General features: G+C 36.6%; 1 protein-coding gene and 1 long non-coding RNA gene across 2 annotated transcripts in view; both read left to right on the forward strand.

Moving 5' to 3' along the window:
- The window catches only part of LOC133195938 (aldose reductase-related protein 2-like), a 27,418-nt gene extending 23,560 nt beyond the window's left edge, over positions 1 to 3,858 (forward strand). Inside the window, exon 14 of the mRNA XM_061331922.1 lies at positions 3,682 to 3,858. Within this exon, the coding sequence (XP_061187906.1) occupies positions 3,682 to 3,712 (31 nt within the window). The 3' untranslated portion in view covers positions 3,713 to 3,858. The remainder of the gene's footprint in view (positions 1 to 3,681) is intronic.
- A 3,316-nt stretch (positions 3,859 to 7,174) lies between these two features.
- LOC133194824 (uncharacterized) lies at positions 7,175 to 7,963 on the forward strand. Its single transcript, XR_009722185.1, has 3 exons — positions 7,175 to 7,256; positions 7,596 to 7,650; positions 7,829 to 7,963. It is a non-coding gene; the product is annotated as an uncharacterized LOC133194824 (long non-coding RNA).
- Positions 7,964 to 19,462: the final 11,499 nt, after the last annotated feature.

The following is a 19,462-nucleotide window of genomic DNA, read 5'->3' on the forward strand; positions in this document are numbered from 1 at the left end:
TATCAGCATATGATGTTTTATTGAAGTCGGACATGACAAACACTATATGCCTCGGCCATATTCATGGCAGGGCATAAAAAACTTGAATCTACACTATATGAGGATGTTTCCATATCAAAATGACTAACAAGCAAATTCAAAGAATTGTGGTCCCCTCCTTTCCATGTTCTAGTGGGTGGAATGCCATTATTTATGACATATTGTTTCAAATATGCAGGCCTTATCATATGTCATTCAAAAGTAATCACCAAAGTTAAAATTTTTGAAAATTAGGTAAAACATCAAGGTCAAGGGGTAAAAAAATCATAGCATGCTTGGAAACATCTTGTTACAGGTAATGTACATGTCAAATATAAAAGTCCTATCTCTTCTCAATCAAAAGTTATAAGGAAATATAACATTTTTGAAAAGTAGGTTAAACTTCAAGGTCAATGTCACAGAGTCAAAAGTCATGATATATTTAGAAAGGTCTTGTCACAGGTAATATACATGTATAATATGATTGAATGCCCTATCTTTTCTCTTTCAAAATGATCATTTAAAATAATGTTAAATTTTTTGAAAAGTAGGTCAAACTTCAAGGTCAAGGTCATGGGTTCAAAAATCATGGTATGTTAAGAAAGTTCTTGTAGGTAATGTACATGTGAAATATGAAAGCCCTATCTCTTATTATTCAGAAGTTATGACCAAGGTTAAATTTATTGTGACAGACGGACAGACTGACAAACGGACAGACTGACAGATAAATGAGATTTAATGTCCCCTAGGTCCCTTTTGTGAAAACGGACGACAATAATGCCCTTGCTGTTCATGAGAAGAAGACTTATAATGGAAAAAAATCCCCTGCATTTTTCTATGTAAATCATTGGATACCCATATGTGGCCCCACCCTACCGCAGTGGGTCATAATTTTAACAAATTTGAAGCTACACTAAGTCTATGTAAAGAAAGTTTCAACTTTTTGGGCCCAGTCAGTGGTTCTTGATAAGACTTTTTTAAAATTATACCACCAAATTTTCACTAATTCTTGATTATCCCCCCTTGAAAGAGGGTGTGACCCTTCACTTGAACAAACTTGAATCCCCTTTACCCGAAGATGCTTTGTGGCAGGGTTGGTTGAAATTGGCCCAGCGGTTCTAGTGAAGAAGACAAAAATGTGAAAAGTTTACAGGCGGACACATGGATGACAAACAAAATGTGATCAGAAAACCAGAAAAACTCAAGTGAGCTAAAAACTGATGATCACAAGTACTTGGAAAGAGTTACAGTATTTGAAAAGCAGGTTTTTTTTCATGCATTGTTTTCAGAAGCTGAAAAGGTATGACTTGTATCCATGTTGAAAAAACTTCACATTTCAGAAAACAGTATGATTAAAAATAGTTAATCAAGGTGCTTTGAGTAGCAAAATAAGCTAAACTGGTATAGCTAATTCAACCACAGAGCTTAGTGAATTTTAAAATGCACAACCTTTTCAACTCTTAATCATCCTTAAAATATTTATATCATCATTTCTGATTCAAGGGAGAACTAGAGATATGATCAGAATTAAGTATATCCGTTGACTAATAAACATGTACATGTATCTTGTGTTTTTTAAGTCATTAATGTTTGTTTGTTGTTAAATGTCCCTCTTGGGAATTTTTCACTCATATGGAGACACCACCACTTAAAAATAATGAAGACGTACAATGAAGTCGGATTTGAGGTTAACATTCATTTTAGGAATTTTCAACAATTAAGACATAAAGAGATAACTCCTTCCCCTTGCCCCTTCCCAGACCCCTATTTGTTCATGTATGCAAACTAGTCTAATACTTTGGTTTGACATAAAAAAAAAAAATGTGAATATAATATACAAATAGTTTAATGGTCCATCCCTTTGAATGATTTTCATTCCTAATTCTAGGAGGGTACATGGGTTGACCCAAATTCATGAATGAAATGTCAAGTAATCTTATCATTGATGCACTTTTATTTAATTTGATGTAGTCATATTATGAACATTTCCAGTTCATTAAGAGAGTGGGGATGACCTCCAGGGGTTCATAACCTTAAACCATTAGATGTACATAACATAATAACACAAGAAACAAAATTATGTATAGTCAAATGGAAAAGTTTTCTACTATTTAGGAGTCACATGATCATTTGTCATTACAGGGACAGGGAGCGGCTAGGGAGATTGGACCCCCCCCCTGGAATTTGCAGAGTTATTTAAATAGGATTACATGTATATACTGATTTACAGAAGCAAATAAAAAATGACTTTGGATGCCCTCCCCCTTTAAAAACATGGACCCCACCATCATTGTTTTTATTTTGTTTGTTTGTTTGTTTGTTTTTTTTTTTTTGCTCCTCAGGAAATTCTGGGCTGGAATTTTTTTGGACCGAGGTGTGGACCCCCCCCCTCCCCCCTCCCCCCCGAAAAAAATTCCCGGATCTGTGCCTGTAACTGAATGTAATGTCGACAACGGGAGATATCTCTTCAGAATGTGAAATTCGTCTATTGTGGCATCCGATGATCCACTCTCTACCATCGGCTCATACATTCAGTGTCTGAGAGAGAAACGAACGACAACTCTGCATAGGAGATTGCCGATGATCTTTGATCCTTTTTAAACTTTAACCTAACCATTTGCATTTCGGTTTATTTTACCCCAATCTATACTTAAACTTGTACTTACCGACTGTCATAGGTCCTGTCAACTTCATGAAATATAATCCAATTAAAACACAAAATGAACTAATTTCCACTGATATACATGTAACACTGCACCATGTCACATGGCATGTGCAATCTAAAAATGATAATGGTAAAACTAGTACTAGTACTGGTAGGGTGACGCAAGCCCAATGTGATGTAGAAATTTTCAAGAAGGTGTTCACATACATGTACAGTACAAGAACAAATTTTAAATTATCATAACAAACGATGTTTTAACATAACTTTGCTATCTAGGCCTATTTCCAAAAACAGGCAAATTGTGTGTGTGTGTGTGTTGGGGGGGGGGGGGGTGACAAAATTGATTGGGTATGGCTTTTCAAGGAGGTTTTTGCCTAATCAAATACTAAAAAAAGTTTGCACATTTTGATAAATTCATCAAAAACGCTTTGTACTAAAATAATATTATTTGTTGTTGAGAAAATAAATTTAAAAAGTTCCAATTATGGGCCAAAAATTTATATCCCCCCCCTTTTTATCAAAACCTAATTTACATCATTAATTAAATTCTGTTATTTCAGACTGGTAATGAATTAAGTATATGAAATGCGTATAAGAGGTTCATGGGTCACATGGTCACCTGAGCATATTTTATGCTCGATTTGACGAATACATGAACTGTGTAAATTATTGAATTATTTGGACTTTTTCCTTGGTAAGCCCAATATGAAGGAGTGTGCATTTAGAGGCAAACACCTTAGTGCGGGTATTACTGTCTCATGACAGCATCTAGTTTATAATTTTTTTTTATCTTAAAATAGCATTACTAACATCAAAATTGAAGTATTTTTAGATAAATTTATTCTTGCATATCGTGTCCACTCTGTGTTTTATTCTCATGTGTTACTGATATCCAAAAAAAAAAAAAAAAAAAAAAAAAAAGAAAAAAAAATCGCAAATATTATAATTTCACAAAATCATAAGAAATTTAATATTATTAAATATTTTGTTTTTTTAAGGTTCAAGGATCACCCGGAGCGTCCTTGGTGAAAGAAGAATTTAAAACAAATGTACCTAGTATTTCAGTGTACTATAATTATCTTCTATAGCATTATTCTCAAATCTTTCTCTGGGAGAACGAGCTACGTGTTAGACTAAAGTATTTATTTGTAAATGGATATGGAACATGTGATGTCACTTAGGAAAACATCTTGGAACGTTTCAACTAAAATCATGTGATAATTGCAAAAACTTGCATTTATTTCTAATTTAGAATTGAAGTCGAATCGAATTGTATTTCTGTTGAGCTGAAGGTATCTCCAAACACTAATATTTTTTTGGGGAATTTGAAAAAAAATCTGTATCATATACAAGTGAACTTAATGAGTTTATATAATTAGTTCCTCTTTAAATATGGTGTACTGTCATATTTCTCCAGGAAAGTATTCAAAGTATTAGTGAACAGATCACTATTGTTTACTTACATTTGGAAAATGCATGCAATTATGTATTAAGTATTTTTTATCTAGGTCTAATAAAATACTAAAAATATTTTAATCTATTTCATGTTGTGTCATTTATGAAGATTTCCAATTAGTCAATTTTACATCAAAGGACAGATCACGTTGACTACATTTAAAACTACCATGGAATTACTTCCATCGGCAGTATTTATAGTTCTTTACAAAACAAAGAGAATTGCAAATTATTTTATTAAAAAAAAATTAAAAAGAAACTGCATTGACACGACTTTTGCTTGGAGAGGTGGTTCAACAATGCATCAACCATGAAAACACTAAATACTTAATGCATTTATTTCGATGGATTCTGGTTCTATTTGGAATTCTTCCAATGCACGAACTTGCAAATGCATTTTAAAACCCTTTAAAAACCAAAACAAAGGGGGAGTTTCGATAAGGCCGCTCAGCGGCCCACTTTTTTCATAAAAATAAATTTCATTTTATTTTTTCAAAACTAGTTTAGAATTCAAGATAAATATGTTAATAAATTGCTTAAGATTATTTTTGTTGTATAGTGTTTGTCCAAATTTTAAATAAATTATGAATTCAAGCAAAATTTGTTACCTTGATAATTTCTGGATATACATCTACAACGCACATACGATAATCAACTACTGTAAACCAACTTTTTTTCGCCTGCGAGAAATATTCGCGAGTTTCGTGTCCAACATTTACTCGCGAATATTAATCGCTGCGAACCATTTATTTTGCTTTGTATTTGTAGAGAATGTTTCCTGAGTCACGGAAATTAATCGTCGCGGTTTGATTTTTAACTGACGAATCGCGAATAAAAGATGACGCAAATATTAGTTGGTTAACAGTATGCTAAGTATAAAAGTTATCATTTCTCGGGATTATCTCCTCTTTTCACAGGACTAAGAAACAGTTTCTTGGGAAAATCTGGAACCAAAGGTCAATATGATTATCAGCTTACATAGGTTAATTATGCATGTTCAAAATTGATTTGATGTAGTATGTTCAAATGAATCTAAATATATAAATTCAAAAACGACCAGATCTCTTAATAAACAATTGCACATTTAACTTAAAAAGAATTGTAAGTAAAATGAACTTGGAGCAATAAGGTCAAGGTCATTAAAGGTGCGGATCAATTGTTTTGGACCCATCTCCTCGACCTTCACAAAAATGCGTCCGTCATTTGCCCAGTACGAATCTATTACTTCCGCTTTTTTCGACTTAGACAACTCATGAACTATTCCTTGATGGAACCTAGTGAGTTCTTCTGTAACAAATAGGGACGTGCCTTTGAGTTTGCGTTTCGCTGAATATACATTTTTTTTTACTTTCCAGTTTTTAAATTTGCAAATAATTTGAATGTTCCCGTTGGCATCGGGTTTACCGATAGGGTGGGATCGGAAAATATCCTCCTCCTTTAAATCAATGTTCATTTTAGATTTGCACAGATCGATCACAATGGCATCAGTGTCGAAGTGATTACCAGTTTCATTTTGAACAGTTGGCACTGGACAGTTATGAAATCTAAGGGTGTTCCTCCTACCGTACTACTCTAACTCGTCTACTGATGTCTCTATCTCCCAGATTTGATTTTGGAGATTAGCATTTGTTTTGTCCGCTTCCTTTAGCTGTTGTTTAAGGAGGTTCGATCCTGAGCTTTTGAGCAGATTTTGTTCTGGACCTTAATTTCTAAAATTCTGCACCAATTTTAAGTTCTAGCTTTAAATCTGGATTCTACAATGCAAATTAAACTATATCCAATGAAAAAACCGCGATTAAATTCCATCCAAATAGGATTTAGTCAGGAACTATATTTTGTGGCGGAAGGTTTTTTTTAGAAGAAAATGATCAATTTTTCCTTTTGAAATATACACAGTGCTGTTATGTTTAGATTCATGATGATAATATGGTAATGAGGTCATAATGAAGTTTGACGTCATGACAGTTGCTCTGCCTTGATAGATCCATATAAGGAAATAGAGCTCAAAAAAGCTATTTATTGATGATTGCGAGAATTTGTAATGAATGTCTGTATTTTCAGGTTTAAATAAATAAACATTAGTGATTTTCTCTTATATAGTAACAACACGTCTTCGAAATAATCCTCTTTTTATTGTGTTGTTTGGCTGCATTCGGCTTCAGCCAAGCGCTTGCACTCGGTGACACGGAATGTTGTTTACATCTAAAAACGTGGCGACAGCATGCAGATGGGATATGCAGTGGATAAATGCAACAATCAGGCAATCTTTAAAGAGAATAGGGATAAAATAAGAGACCTGGGCCTTGTTTATCTTTGATGAGAAGATGATGACGTTATTTCGGGAAAACTGAGATGATCCGCACTACCTCCCTAGGTCCCTTTCTGTTCATTAAGGTGTGTATGTGCATAGGTATTAACATGCAGACATACTATTCTTTACATCGATGTAAAATAACCGTGAACATGTACAATAAGATGTATTATTACAGTCCGTCACAAACTGCAATGCAGTGCCTTGTGTGTACGTATCCCCCCCCCCCCCCACACACACACACACACACAAAAACACACACATTATGAAAGTTGCACTTTTAAACATGCAATGATGTTGTCCTTTGGCATACATGTAAAAACATGTAACATAACATAAGCACAGCACGCAGCACGTCATGATATCAAATTATAATTTAGATGCAGTCACACAATGTATTTGTGAAGTCAAACTGCACAGTGTACAATGTATGTGCACTCATCTGTAATTACAAGAGTATAAGACCCTATAAATTTTAATTTATACCTCTGGCAATCAAAAATATGTGAATTTAAGACTTCAGTTTTTACCAGTGCTTCATATTTTAAATTCATCGTAGAACTTTTACTATCTGTATCACTAGGCTGTAAATTTGTAGAATTTCTAGTACATTAATGAAGATAAAATGTTTGAATTTTCATTTGTCTGACTACATGCACATTAAGTAAGTCTTATATGTATATACATGTATTTATGTACTGTTTATATGTATAATTCTTTTGTCATTGTAGCTGTCACAGAACTGGTTAAAACTGGCATTTACATCAGCTAGAACTATCAAAATAGATGCATCAATTTCTCCACTGGGTATGATCACACTAAAGTATTTCACATTAATTTTATAGTATGCCAGTGTTAATTTTTTTTTTTAAATGTTGTATAGGTGAAAGAATTAAATGTTAACTCTAGTATATTGATTTATTATTTTTTTTTACTTAGATTAAGTATAGCTACCAATTCTACTTTTGCAAATGTCATAGGTTTCAATTTCCCAGAAAAGTATTGTATCAAAAGTTTGTTTCCATTTATTTTATGAATTTCAGAAAATATAGTATAGCATGGTTTGTTTTGTACAATGCAATGTCATTTCATTCTACAATAGTAATCATTATGTTATTCACTCATTACATATATATTGTGTTGTAGCTACTCCCAAACAATTTGAACAGGCAGCAAGTGTTTCCACCAATAAAATAAAAAGGTATGCTCCATATAAGCTATAAACCATACATATTCCTAGCAAGATTATTGAAATGTTTTGATAATAAAAACAGTAGAGTCATGTATATGCTTTCCATGTTACTCAATGCATTGTTTTGAGTATCACTTTTTTAAAACACCACTGAACTTTCCATAATGGTATTTCATTTTGTTTTCAGAATTGATTTCATCCAGAAGAACTGTTTGAACTGTGGACTGTTTGAAATATTTTGCACCTGCTCAGAAATCCCTTCACAGCCTGCCTTTGAATTTGAAAAGCTGTTTTTAATTAAATAAATTTTCTAGATAAATAATACTTTGAATTTTTAACAGTACAATAGTGTGAAAGTTTGAAGGCTGTTAAGATTTGAATATCTTTATAACTAATCATTTATGTAATGTAATATTATTTCTATATGTTTCAGGTATCAGTCATCCTTAGTTAATTAAAGAGTTACTCATTGGATGATGGTTATCATTTATGACTGATACCAGTTCTACACAATTTGACAATTTTGGTACAAAAGACGATCTATACTCCCCAACATGCCAACGTTAGAGTGCCCTGTATTTGGATGTGAGTGGCAGTCTCAGGACCTGGATGCAGCTTTTGCCGCAGCGATGACGGCAGCCCTCCAGATCCACGATAGAACTGTTCACCAGCCACAGGCCCAGCCAGCAGCTGCCGCAGCTCCCAAACTGAAGTTGGACCCACCCACCATAGCTGCTGGATGTGACCCAGACCAGTGGTCAGCGTTCACTCGACAATGGGAGATGTACAAGGTGGGTATGGCCATTGCCCAAAACGTCATACCCACTGCTCTGTTCTACTGCTGTGACTCAGACCTTCGGACCGACGTCATGCGTGACCAACGAGGTAACATCACAGAAATGCCAGAGGCAGACCTGATGAATGTCATTAAACGGCTTGCTGTGAAGGATGAGAGCACATTGGTACAACGCATTAAGCTCAGTAAGATGACACAAGCACCTGGTACCAGCATCAGAACGTTTTTAGCCAGTCTCCGAGGTCAGGCGTCTCTCTGTCAGTACAAGGCCACATGCAAGGAGGAAGGGTGTAACCACATTTACGACTACAGTGATGAGATCATAAAGGACAATCTGGTTAGAGGAATTGCAGACCCTGAAATTTTGTCTGACCTGCTTGGTGATCCTAAGACAGACAGAACCTTGGAAGAGACTGTTTCCTTCATAGCACAGAAGGAACAAGGCAAAGTTACACGGAGTGCAGTTGGAGATTCAGCCGGTGCGATGTCGACAACGACCCATAGCCAAAAATCAGTACAAGGACCTGGAGGCAAGTGCTGGGCATGTGGTGGACCTGCCCACGGACAAAGAAACGATCGTCGAGCCAGACAAAGAAGTTGCGAGGCCTGGACAATTACATGTGCCAAGTGTAAAGTTAAGGGTCATTATACCAAGTCATGCAGCAAGTGTTCAACGTGTGGTGCCTGGGGACATCGTGATTCATCGTCAAGGGCTTGTACACAGGGACGAGGACAGAAACTCCGCAATCAGGGACCATCACAGGAACCGACGAAAGATGCTGACGACAAGGTTGGTTATGTCTACGACCAGCTATGTACCACATCAGAACAATATCAGAATACAGCACGTCTTGAACATCACATCTTCGAAGGAAAATGGATAGCTAGGCCGTCCAAACCTCATCCGATGCTACTGGTTAATATGACACCTTTGGCCGAGGACCATGCGTCATTTGGACATCCCATCAAAGATGTTACAAGGCTCAAAACGATACAACTGACCATGGTAGCTGACACCGGATGCCAGAGTACGATAATCCCATTGCAGACAGCCAACAACCTGGGAATTACCAGAAAGGACCTAATTCCAGTTAAGCTCGTTATGCGAGGTGCCATCAAAGAAAACCTTGGGGTTATTGGAGCGGTTGCAGTTGATGTGAGGGTCAGAGATGGTTCCAAATCTACACGCATATTATGTTATGTATCTGATGTCATGGAAAAAGCTTTCATCTGCAGGGAGGCACTGGTTTCTCTTGGAATAATTCATGCAGACTTCCCAAACCATCCCGTAGACACATCAGAGAGTTTTGCTTCTGTAGAAGATGAGACTACCTGCTCCTGTCCCAGACGTCAGCCTAATCCACCTCCACTACCAACAACACTACCACCAGGCTTGGACGCTACTGAAGAAAATGTGGATGCATTAAAGGAATGGCTACTTGATTACTACAGTGCTACAACTTTTAACGTATGTGAACATCAACCTTTACCGCTGATGAACTGTGAGCCCCTAAAGCTTCACATAGATCCTGATGCCAGACCAGTTGCTGTTCACAAGCCAGCACTGGTACCCATCCATTGGCAGGATAAAGTCTATGCTGACCTGGAGAGAGACGTAAGGATTGGAGTCTTGGAGAAAGTTAGCCAGAATACCCCTACAACATGGTGTTCCAGGATGGTAGTTACAGGTAAAGCTGATGGTACGCCCAGAAGGACGGTAGATCTTCAACCACAAAACCGTCACTCCGTACGCCAGACCCATCATGTACCGAGTCCGTTTCATCTAGCAGACAGGGTACCTCAAGGTATGAAGAAGACCGTTACTGACGCTTGGAATGGATACCACTCTGTACCTATTCGAGAGGAGGACCGTCACTTTACCACTTTTATCACACCATGGGGACGGTACAGATACAAGGTAGCTCCACAGGGATTTATGGCCAGCGGAGATGCTTACAACCAACGATTTGATGCTGTCATTACGGACTTCAAGAACAAGGTCAAATGCGTGGATGACACTTGTATGTGGGCAGATTCTGTTAAAGCAGCATTCTTCCAGACGTGCGAATGGTTAGACCTCTGTGCTCGGAATGGTATTACCCTCAACCCGAAGAAGTTCCAGTTTGCTCAAGATATTGTAGATTTTGCTGGACTCACAATTACTCCTACAAATATACGACCAAGCACAAAGTTCCTAGATGCAATCAGCAACTTTCCCACACCATCCGACATTACCGGTGCAAGAGCATGGTTTGGATTGGTCAACCAAGGTGCCTACGCGTTTGCCATGACTAAACAGATGAAACCGTTCCGAGCTCTATTGAAACCATCTACACCGTTCCATTGGACGGATGAGCTAGATGAACTATTTACAAAGTCCAAAGAGGTCATTATCCAGGAGATGAAGGAAGGTGTTCGTCTGTTTGACCCAGCACGCATGACCTGTCTAGCCACAGACTGGTCCATTGATGGTATTGGCTTCTTCATGATGCAGAAGTATTGCAGCTGTGCCAGTAAGACCCCAGCATGCTGTAATGACGGATGGAAGCTTTGTTTGGTCGGCAGTAGATTCACCCACCCAGCAGAAAGTAGATACGCTCCAATCGAAGGCGAAGCCTTGGCTGTTGTATACGCACTCCACCAGACAAGATACTATGTGCTCGGATGCGAAGATCTCATTGTCGCCACTGACCATAAACCACTACTCCAGATATTGAACGACCGATCACTCACTGAAATAGATAACAGGCGTCTCCTTAACCTGAAAGAAAAGACCCTTGGATACAAGTTTACGGTGGTTCATGTACCTGGGAAGAAGAACCTTGGTCCGGATGCAGCTTCCAGACATCCAGCTTGCCCCCCAGATCGACTGGTATTACCTGGTGATGCCACAGTAGACAAGTCCCTTGACAGTTGCTCTGCCAGTTGTCGTGATACACCCACCAGTTTCGGCCTATCTACTGAGGATCGAGATCAAGCTGATGATACCTCCACAGTTGCTGCCGCTACAACTGCATTAAATGCCAACATCATGGTTGTAACTTGGGATATGGTACGTGAAGCCACAGCATCAGATCCTACGTATATTAGCCTGCTTCAGCAGATAGAAGAAGGGTTCCCAGAGGATTATAGGGATTTGCCACTGGAGTTGCGCCCATTTCATCGTTTTTCTGGCAGTCTATGCTCTGTTGATGGTGTGGTTCTCTTGGGACAGCGTATAGTCATCCCACCTGCCTTACGTAAACCAGTACTCAATGCACTTCATGCAGCACACCAAGGAGTCTCGTCGATGCGTGCCAGAGCCATGGACTCGGTGTATTGGCCAGATATCACGGTGGATATTGCCAGGACGAGGGACCAGTGTGGACATTGTCACCAGATGGCTAAGTCAAACCCCATGCAGCCACCTACTGATATAGTTCCTCCTGAATATCCTTTCCAGAAGATCTGCAGCGACTACTTCACCTACAACAGTAAGGATTATGTTGTCGTTGTGGACAGGTACTCCAACTGGCCCATGGTATACAGATCGGAGTCTGGAGCGGATGGACTGGTGAAGCGCCTTCGTGAGACGTTTGTCACATTTGGTATCCCAGAGGAATTAACATCAGATGGAGGTCCTCAGTATACAGCTGGAAAGACACAGGAATTCCTGAAAGCCTGGGGAGTCAGACATAGAATCTCATCAGTTGCAAATCCACATGCCAACTGCAGAGCTGAAGTTGCAGTAAAGATGGTAAAACGTATGCTTGCGGACAACATCACAGCCAATGGTTCCTTAGACGTGGATAAGTTTCAGAGGGCTTTACTTATATACAGGAACTCCATTGATCCAGAGACGAAGGCATCCCCAGCCTTGATCCTGTTTGGTCGTCCGATCAGAGATGCCGTACCAATCGTAATGGGTAGATATTCGCCTCATGATACATGGAAGGAACTGATGTCGAGTAGAGAGTTAGCTCTTGCCAAACGCCACTCAAGAGAGCATGAAAGATGGAATGAGCATACCCATCAGCTACCACCACTGCAGGTTGGAGACCATGTGTATATCCAAAACTTAATGGGCAACCACCCAAGGAGATGGGAACGCACTGGAGTTGTTGTTGAGGTCCGCCAATACCACCAGTATGTGGTACGTGTAGATGGCACAGGAAGGGTTACGCTAAGAAATCGCCAGCATCTGAGGAAATTCACCCCGTTTAACAGCAATTCACCCAGTGCGATTGAAACGATGTCGAGAATGCCACAGCCTTCAGAAAAGACTGTTACAGATGGTTCATCCTCGACTCAGAAAACATTGACTCTAAATCCATTGAAATGTAGCACACCACAACCTTCGCATGTGACTCCCAGGGTGGATGGCCCTTCTGTTCCACCACCTGTTAACCATGGTTCACCTGCTACATCTGGAGAGGTCTCACCTGCAGTCGTGACCCCAAAATCAACCGCTAAGTCGCGTTTATCGCCAAGACGACTATTGACGGACAAGGACGAAGTCGCTCCTCCGACAGAACATGAAGACAAACCGAAGGTCACACGTTTACCCCGCGCTCTGGCTCGTCTTCAGCCGCACAATGCACCTGGAAAGAAAGAGTTGTTGACGCCTGGAAGACCACGCCGCAATACTAGACAGGATTCCATGGATTCTGCAGAGAATAACTGATTATTGGACAGTTCAATTGATCTTTAATTACTAGTGACTGAAGTACAGTTGTGATATGAAACATTCCGTAATTTGATATTTGATTTATACAGACCTTTTAAGTTTTATTAATGCCTAAAAAACTTGTCCCCGGGGGAGGAGATAACTAATCATTTATGTAATGTAATATTATTTCTATATGTTTCAGGTATCAGTCATCCTTAGTTAATTAAAGAGTTACTCATTGGATGATGGTTATCATTTACTTTACTTGAATATATTCTGACAGGCGCGTAGCTGCCTATACGCAGATGTGTACACATCGTTTTCAAATTAAGAAAAAATGGGATGGGGGGGGGGGGGAGGGAGAGATTTGTGAGAAGAGAAAAATTATCAATACCATCCAGCAAATATTTGTGTTTCAAATGATTTTATCTCATACTGTTTCGATTCAAATTCAAATTTTATATTACCATGTCTTGATAAAAAAATTGTAATGTTTTATTAAATCATTGCCACAACCAAATAAAACATTTATTAATTTGTAATTCTTCTACAACACATTGATATATTTTTTTTTAAAGATCTTTGAGAAAATATCAACCGTTGAATGTTGTGATCCACTAGAATATGATTTGAAATATAACATTATTTTTGTTAATAATTGAAATTAATTATATTTGTTGCTGAAAGTTAAAAAAGAGTAGATGATACCAAAATATCATTTTAAAATATCATTTTAAAAAAATATTCAGCCTCTACATGTACAATAAATTTGCATGGAGTATTTAACTGTGTTAAAAGCAATTTTAAGTACTGTGTATTTTTTAAAGAAAATCGAAATGGCATGATTTTGAATGAAATATTTGGTAAAACCCATGAGCTTCCAGGGACTTCGCCCATGGGTCCTCATCAGGGCTTCGCCCTCGACCAACTGGGGGTCTCAAAGCTGACCCCAGCCGTTCTCTGCGTACATTTCACTTCCATTCTGGCTACGCGCCTGTCTGTGTTTTTGGGTACCAACAAGATCTAAATTTCAGCATGTATATTGTGTTCACCTGTTCTTTAACATAGTATCTGTTTCTTGATTACAAAGATTTACTATGATTATCTTGTTTGCGCATGGATTGATAATAACTCAAAAAAGCCCCCCCCCTCCCCCAATGTGATTTGTGCTACAATACCCAAATAAATAAAACCTGATGTAAACACTGTTCAATAATTTATTTTTTACATGCAAGTAAGGTATATGGTATCAAAGGAGCCAGAGGCAAACTGGTGATTGGGTGGGGGTTTAGATATGTAGAAAGGAAAACAGGTTATTAAGTACAGGAGTAAGCTCCCCAATCCCTTCCTCCTGTTCTTAAAACTTTTAACGTAGTCTAGAATCCCTAAACAGTTGAAGGTTTGATAACTAAAATAATCACATAGGTATATAAAAAAAAATAAAAAATAAAAAAAAAACTAAGTTCTGTTGGAGATATTTTTTCTGTGTGTCTGCTTGGGGATTGGGGAGATAGCGGCTGTCTATTTTTTATTACAAATGATTGAATCTTTCAATATTTTTAACCATGGGCATTTTCCAATTGATTTATATAATGGATGTTGCGGCAAATTTTAGGCCTATTGTTGACGAACGGAGGAAATGCGGTAGGTGTCAAATACGTCTTGTGTAGCGTATAAAAGAACGAAGATATACAAAACAAAGTAAATTCAAGGATTTTTTTATGCATACCGATTTGATTTAATGAAATAAAGCCCAACACAGTCCCTAGGTATTATTTGTTCAAAATTTGCGAGGTACACAAACTGTATGAAGTACCACAGAGTTATCTCCCATGCTGGGTCAATGATGCGTTTGAAAACTATATTTAGAATGAATGTGTTAAGATTTCAATTTTTAATCAAAAAGTGCAAGGGCAAGGCGACAACCCAAGAGGTAGGTTTTTATTTTAAATTCTTTACTTTACTGTATAGTTTTTAAAAAGTGATGCTCATTTCTTTGTAATTCATTAGGCAATTTAAAATTTCCGATTAAATGATGAAAAATACCCTATTTTTGAATACTGGTGTTTGTTTTCAATGAATAACTTAAATATCTCAGAAATCTGACTGAATGAGCATCAGTTTTACTATAGGATAGATACTAAGGGACACAATGAAACATTGTGCAGTTCAAATATTGTTTGCCTTGCCCTTGCACTTTTCTGTTAAATTTGACATTTCATATTTTGACCTAAAATCGGAGCTCACGTGACTGTAGAGGGTCACATGATGACAAAAAATACTGATGTTAAAAGCGATGGACAAACTATTCATAAAGCCATTAAGATATTTCAGATAGAGTTTCATGCTAAAAAATAAGACGGTTGAACTTTAAGTGTCTCGTTTTTGGTGCCTTTTTATAGAAAATGTTGCCTTAACTGTACTGCGCTGTTTTGTGCAGTGAAATGTTTTATGCTGGCTCTGAAATATCTATTAAATTATTTCTTATGAATTCTTTCATTATATTGTGACAAATATAGTAAATATATTCTGAAAGTCCAAGAAAAAATTTAGCCAATTTTAACATAAAATTAACACTTTTTAAGGAATATCTAAAATTTTACATCATAGACCCCCACTTTTGATTTTCTTTTCTGAATATATAAGATAACTTTGATCAATCTGCTTAAATTCAGCAAAAGTTTAAGATTTTAAAATAATTTTCTTGCTTGTGAAATTTTTAATGCCAGAAAAACCTTATTTTGTGAGTGCAGAAAGGTCAAATAATTGATTATGCGAAGCAATTTGAAACTTTTTCTTAGTCACAATTTTAATGTGTCTTTTTTTAATAGACTAATAGTTTATTTTGTCCCATGGTTTATATGGATAAAAAACATTGAAAGGAAAACGTCGAGGATGTGATTTTTGATTAAGACACAGATTTAAGTGCAAAAAGGTCATATTAAATGTACTGTAGCGCCAAAAGAAGCATATTGACCCCCATTTTTTGTTTTGATTTTTAATTTAGCTATGTGTGTAGAAACTAAAAATATACTTGTCAAAAAAAGTTTAAGACTTTAAATATCAGGATCCAACCTTGTTAAGATCCTTGATCTCCTCAGCTTGTTTAGTTCTTTTCATGTTCAGCTGATTGAACAGCCTTTTCTATGGTTGAAGCAATAAAACTGGCCAATACTGGGACCAGCTGATTCATGATATTTTGATCACACATAGCTGAATATATAAGACCTGGTAGACTGTATGTTTGACCCTTGTTTGGGGGGGTTTGGGTAATGGGACTGGGACTGGGCTCTGTGGTTGTAGAATGATTGTAGGATGAAAGTCTGGTTGGCTAGCACTAACAGAAGCACTTACAGATGTACATACTGGTGCATCAGTCGAAGAATTTGAACATACAGAGGTCAATTCAGGATTGGCTTCCAAATTGTCAATATTGCCTTGGGTGCCAGAAGAATTTGCTGAATTTAGGTCTGGGAGGGATGCAGACAAAAACCTTCTGCGAGATGTTTTGTTTTGGTTTTCTGATGGACTGGTAAGTTTTCTCTTTGAATTTTTGATTTTTTGTTATAACTACTATTGTTGGAACTTGACATGATATGAGTTCAAAAGTCAGCGTGTTCAAAATATATAAGAAAAATATACGTTTGCCATTTACTCTTTTTTATACCCGTGGTTAGAGGTAGAAAGTATAATATGTGTATAAAAGAGCCTGGCGCAGGTGATTAATGAGGATTTATTTGAGATCTTTTGTGGAAATCTGTAAGAGGAGTTTCTCCTCTAACTGAATCTAGCTTAGGAAAAATGTGTGATGGCTTTGTTTTAATACAGATGACGATATTGAGTGGAAAATACCCTCAAATTTATCGGTAAGTTGAATTTATTGTGAAATGTTTTGTACCAGAGTAATTGTAAAACTTTTCCCAAGCACTTTTCGGGTTCACAAGAATGCAACGAGTTTATCTATGTGACAAAAAGTTATTAATAATTGTGTTAATCAGCTGCGCCGAAGCGATTAATGGAAAACACTTCAAAAATTATAAATGACCGTCATGTGATCAACGAAGTCATGTGATATAATAACAAATATGTTTTTATATAGCTAAGAAACTCTTAATATAAATTGGCCGTACTTGAATACATAACTTACAAATAAAAATCAAAACCGACCTTGCAATGCAGTGTTTTGAACGCATTTAATGCTTCGGAAAGCCTTAATATTGCTGCGTTAGTCAGTCATTCTACAAAAACATGACCAATTCAGATTTTTTTATGTCGCTTACAAATTTACCGTTGTAATATCTTAACTATAAATTCAAAGGTCGATTTCAACTCTAAGACTTAACACACACACATGGTTTTGTAAATATTCACCGATATATATGCAGTTAAAGTTTTGATATGAACATAATGTAATGTTGAAAAACGAATTCCACTGCAAATCTTAATGTCGCTTCATTTATTTACAAATTTCAAGATGAAATTTTCAGCCATAAAATCGTTCCGAATAGATTGCAATGAATGTTAAAAAATGTCTTTTATCCTGTAAAAAAAGAAATCAACCCACTTCTCGCAAAGAAATACATGGATCTTCTTTCATGCAAAATCATAAGCATGTCGCTAAAAATCGATTAACTTCCCTTACGATTTTGTTTTATATTTCACGCACAGAATGCAGATTTCAAAAAGAAATGAAACTTATCTGAAAGTGACCACGGAACCTAATACCATCGATTCTAGTTGCGAGTCAGCTATTTAAGGAGGGATTCTTGTCTGGTTTCTGACTAGACGAAATATTCCAAGTATATTTGCTTGTATGTCTTATAAACTTAGCTGTAATGTATTTAAAAGATCATATTTTTCTTTACTCATCCTAATTGTACAATTTTAAATAGAAATGGTAAACTGAGTTTGAAATCCATAAGGGACTATATTTTTGGCGCAACTGCGGCGTATGAAAATATCTCCTTTTCTGCCTATCAAAATCACTAACAGAACATAACATGTGGTTATTTTTTTTAAACAATCAAAGACTTGAAGAAATTTTGATATGTAACTAAAGAGCTGGGTACGTTAAGACCAATTTACGGCCCTGTAAAATCGGTAAAAATTAAACGCACGATTACATTCTATCAATTGTATCAATTAACTGTTAAGGTTTCCCTGTGTGTGAAATAGGAATAAATTTTTCTCAACTCACGTGCCCTTTCATTTATATAACGTTCAAAACCGGTCTAATATTCCGGAATTCCCCTATTTTGGACATTTTCCTCCTCTTCAAGTCTATATTTCGATATGGCCGCATCCGAGTATGTATGCGAAACTTTGCAGAAAGAACAAATACACTACGATTTTTAATATTAAAGAGAAAAAATAACCTTACAAAAGTGCGGCCACATCCGTTTTTACAGAAAATTGAAGTAAAAAATGCTGCATTTTTGGATAGACGTCACCTTTTCTCCACAATAAAATCTATATTTTTAAAGATATTGTTTAATTCTATATCTAAAGGCTTTATTATTTTTTTATTGTCTTTTAAATTCAATTCTGCATTTGAAAAAAAAAATTTAATACAATTATTTATGCAAATGAAAACCATATTAACCTTTCTCAGTGAAATTTACTATGGGACATTACATGTAAGTTAGTGACGCAATGCACTGAAAAAAAATGACGTCACAAAGAGCAATCATGTTGAAAATATGTACTTGAAACAATGTCTCCAGTCTTCGCAACTATGACAAATATTCAATCAATATTTACAGCGTGAAAAAGTAATTTAACGACATAAGTTGAGATGGTTCAGACAATCAATTTACATTTAATCCGACATGTACAATGTACCTCCAATTAAAACGCGCGTCTCTTTAATATTGGACATTGACTTTATTTGACTTCAAGAAAAGATTATTTTTAACATTTTTATTGAAAAACATCAGCTTTTTAAAGTATGTTTTATTCGTTTTCAATTTATATATGTCTGGGATTCATGAATGTCAAAAGACAATAACTAACGTTTTTTTTTGGGCGGGGGGGGGGGGGTGGGGTGGGTGGGGGGGGGGGGGGAGGTAGATTGGAAGCTTGGTTTACATGTATAGCAGTCACCATTTGAACATTTCTTTTCAAAACTTGTTATCCTTGTCACTGTAATGTTGCAGATTTTTATTTGACAAAATTAATTATGTCAGAAAAGATTCTAGTGTTTTATCGCATAATCAGGAAGTGTTTTATATATGACTAATTACTTTTAAATCTGCCACTGCCGACCTGCATTTACTTATTGAAGGTCAGCAGCTGGGAATGGAAAAAGTCTTATTTACACTTATTAATTATATATACATTTATCATGCTGATCGGAATATTGACATCAGTGTTTTCAA

The sequence above is a fragment of the Saccostrea echinata genome, unplaced genomic scaffold, assembly GCF_033153115.1.
Source record: "Saccostrea echinata isolate AGI-Se365-2 ecotype Australia unplaced genomic scaffold, CSIRO_AGI_Sech_v1 ptg000029l, whole genome shotgun sequence".
In the NCBI taxonomy this organism is placed as follows: Eukaryota; Metazoa; Mollusca; class Bivalvia; order Ostreida; family Ostreidae; genus Saccostrea; species Saccostrea echinata.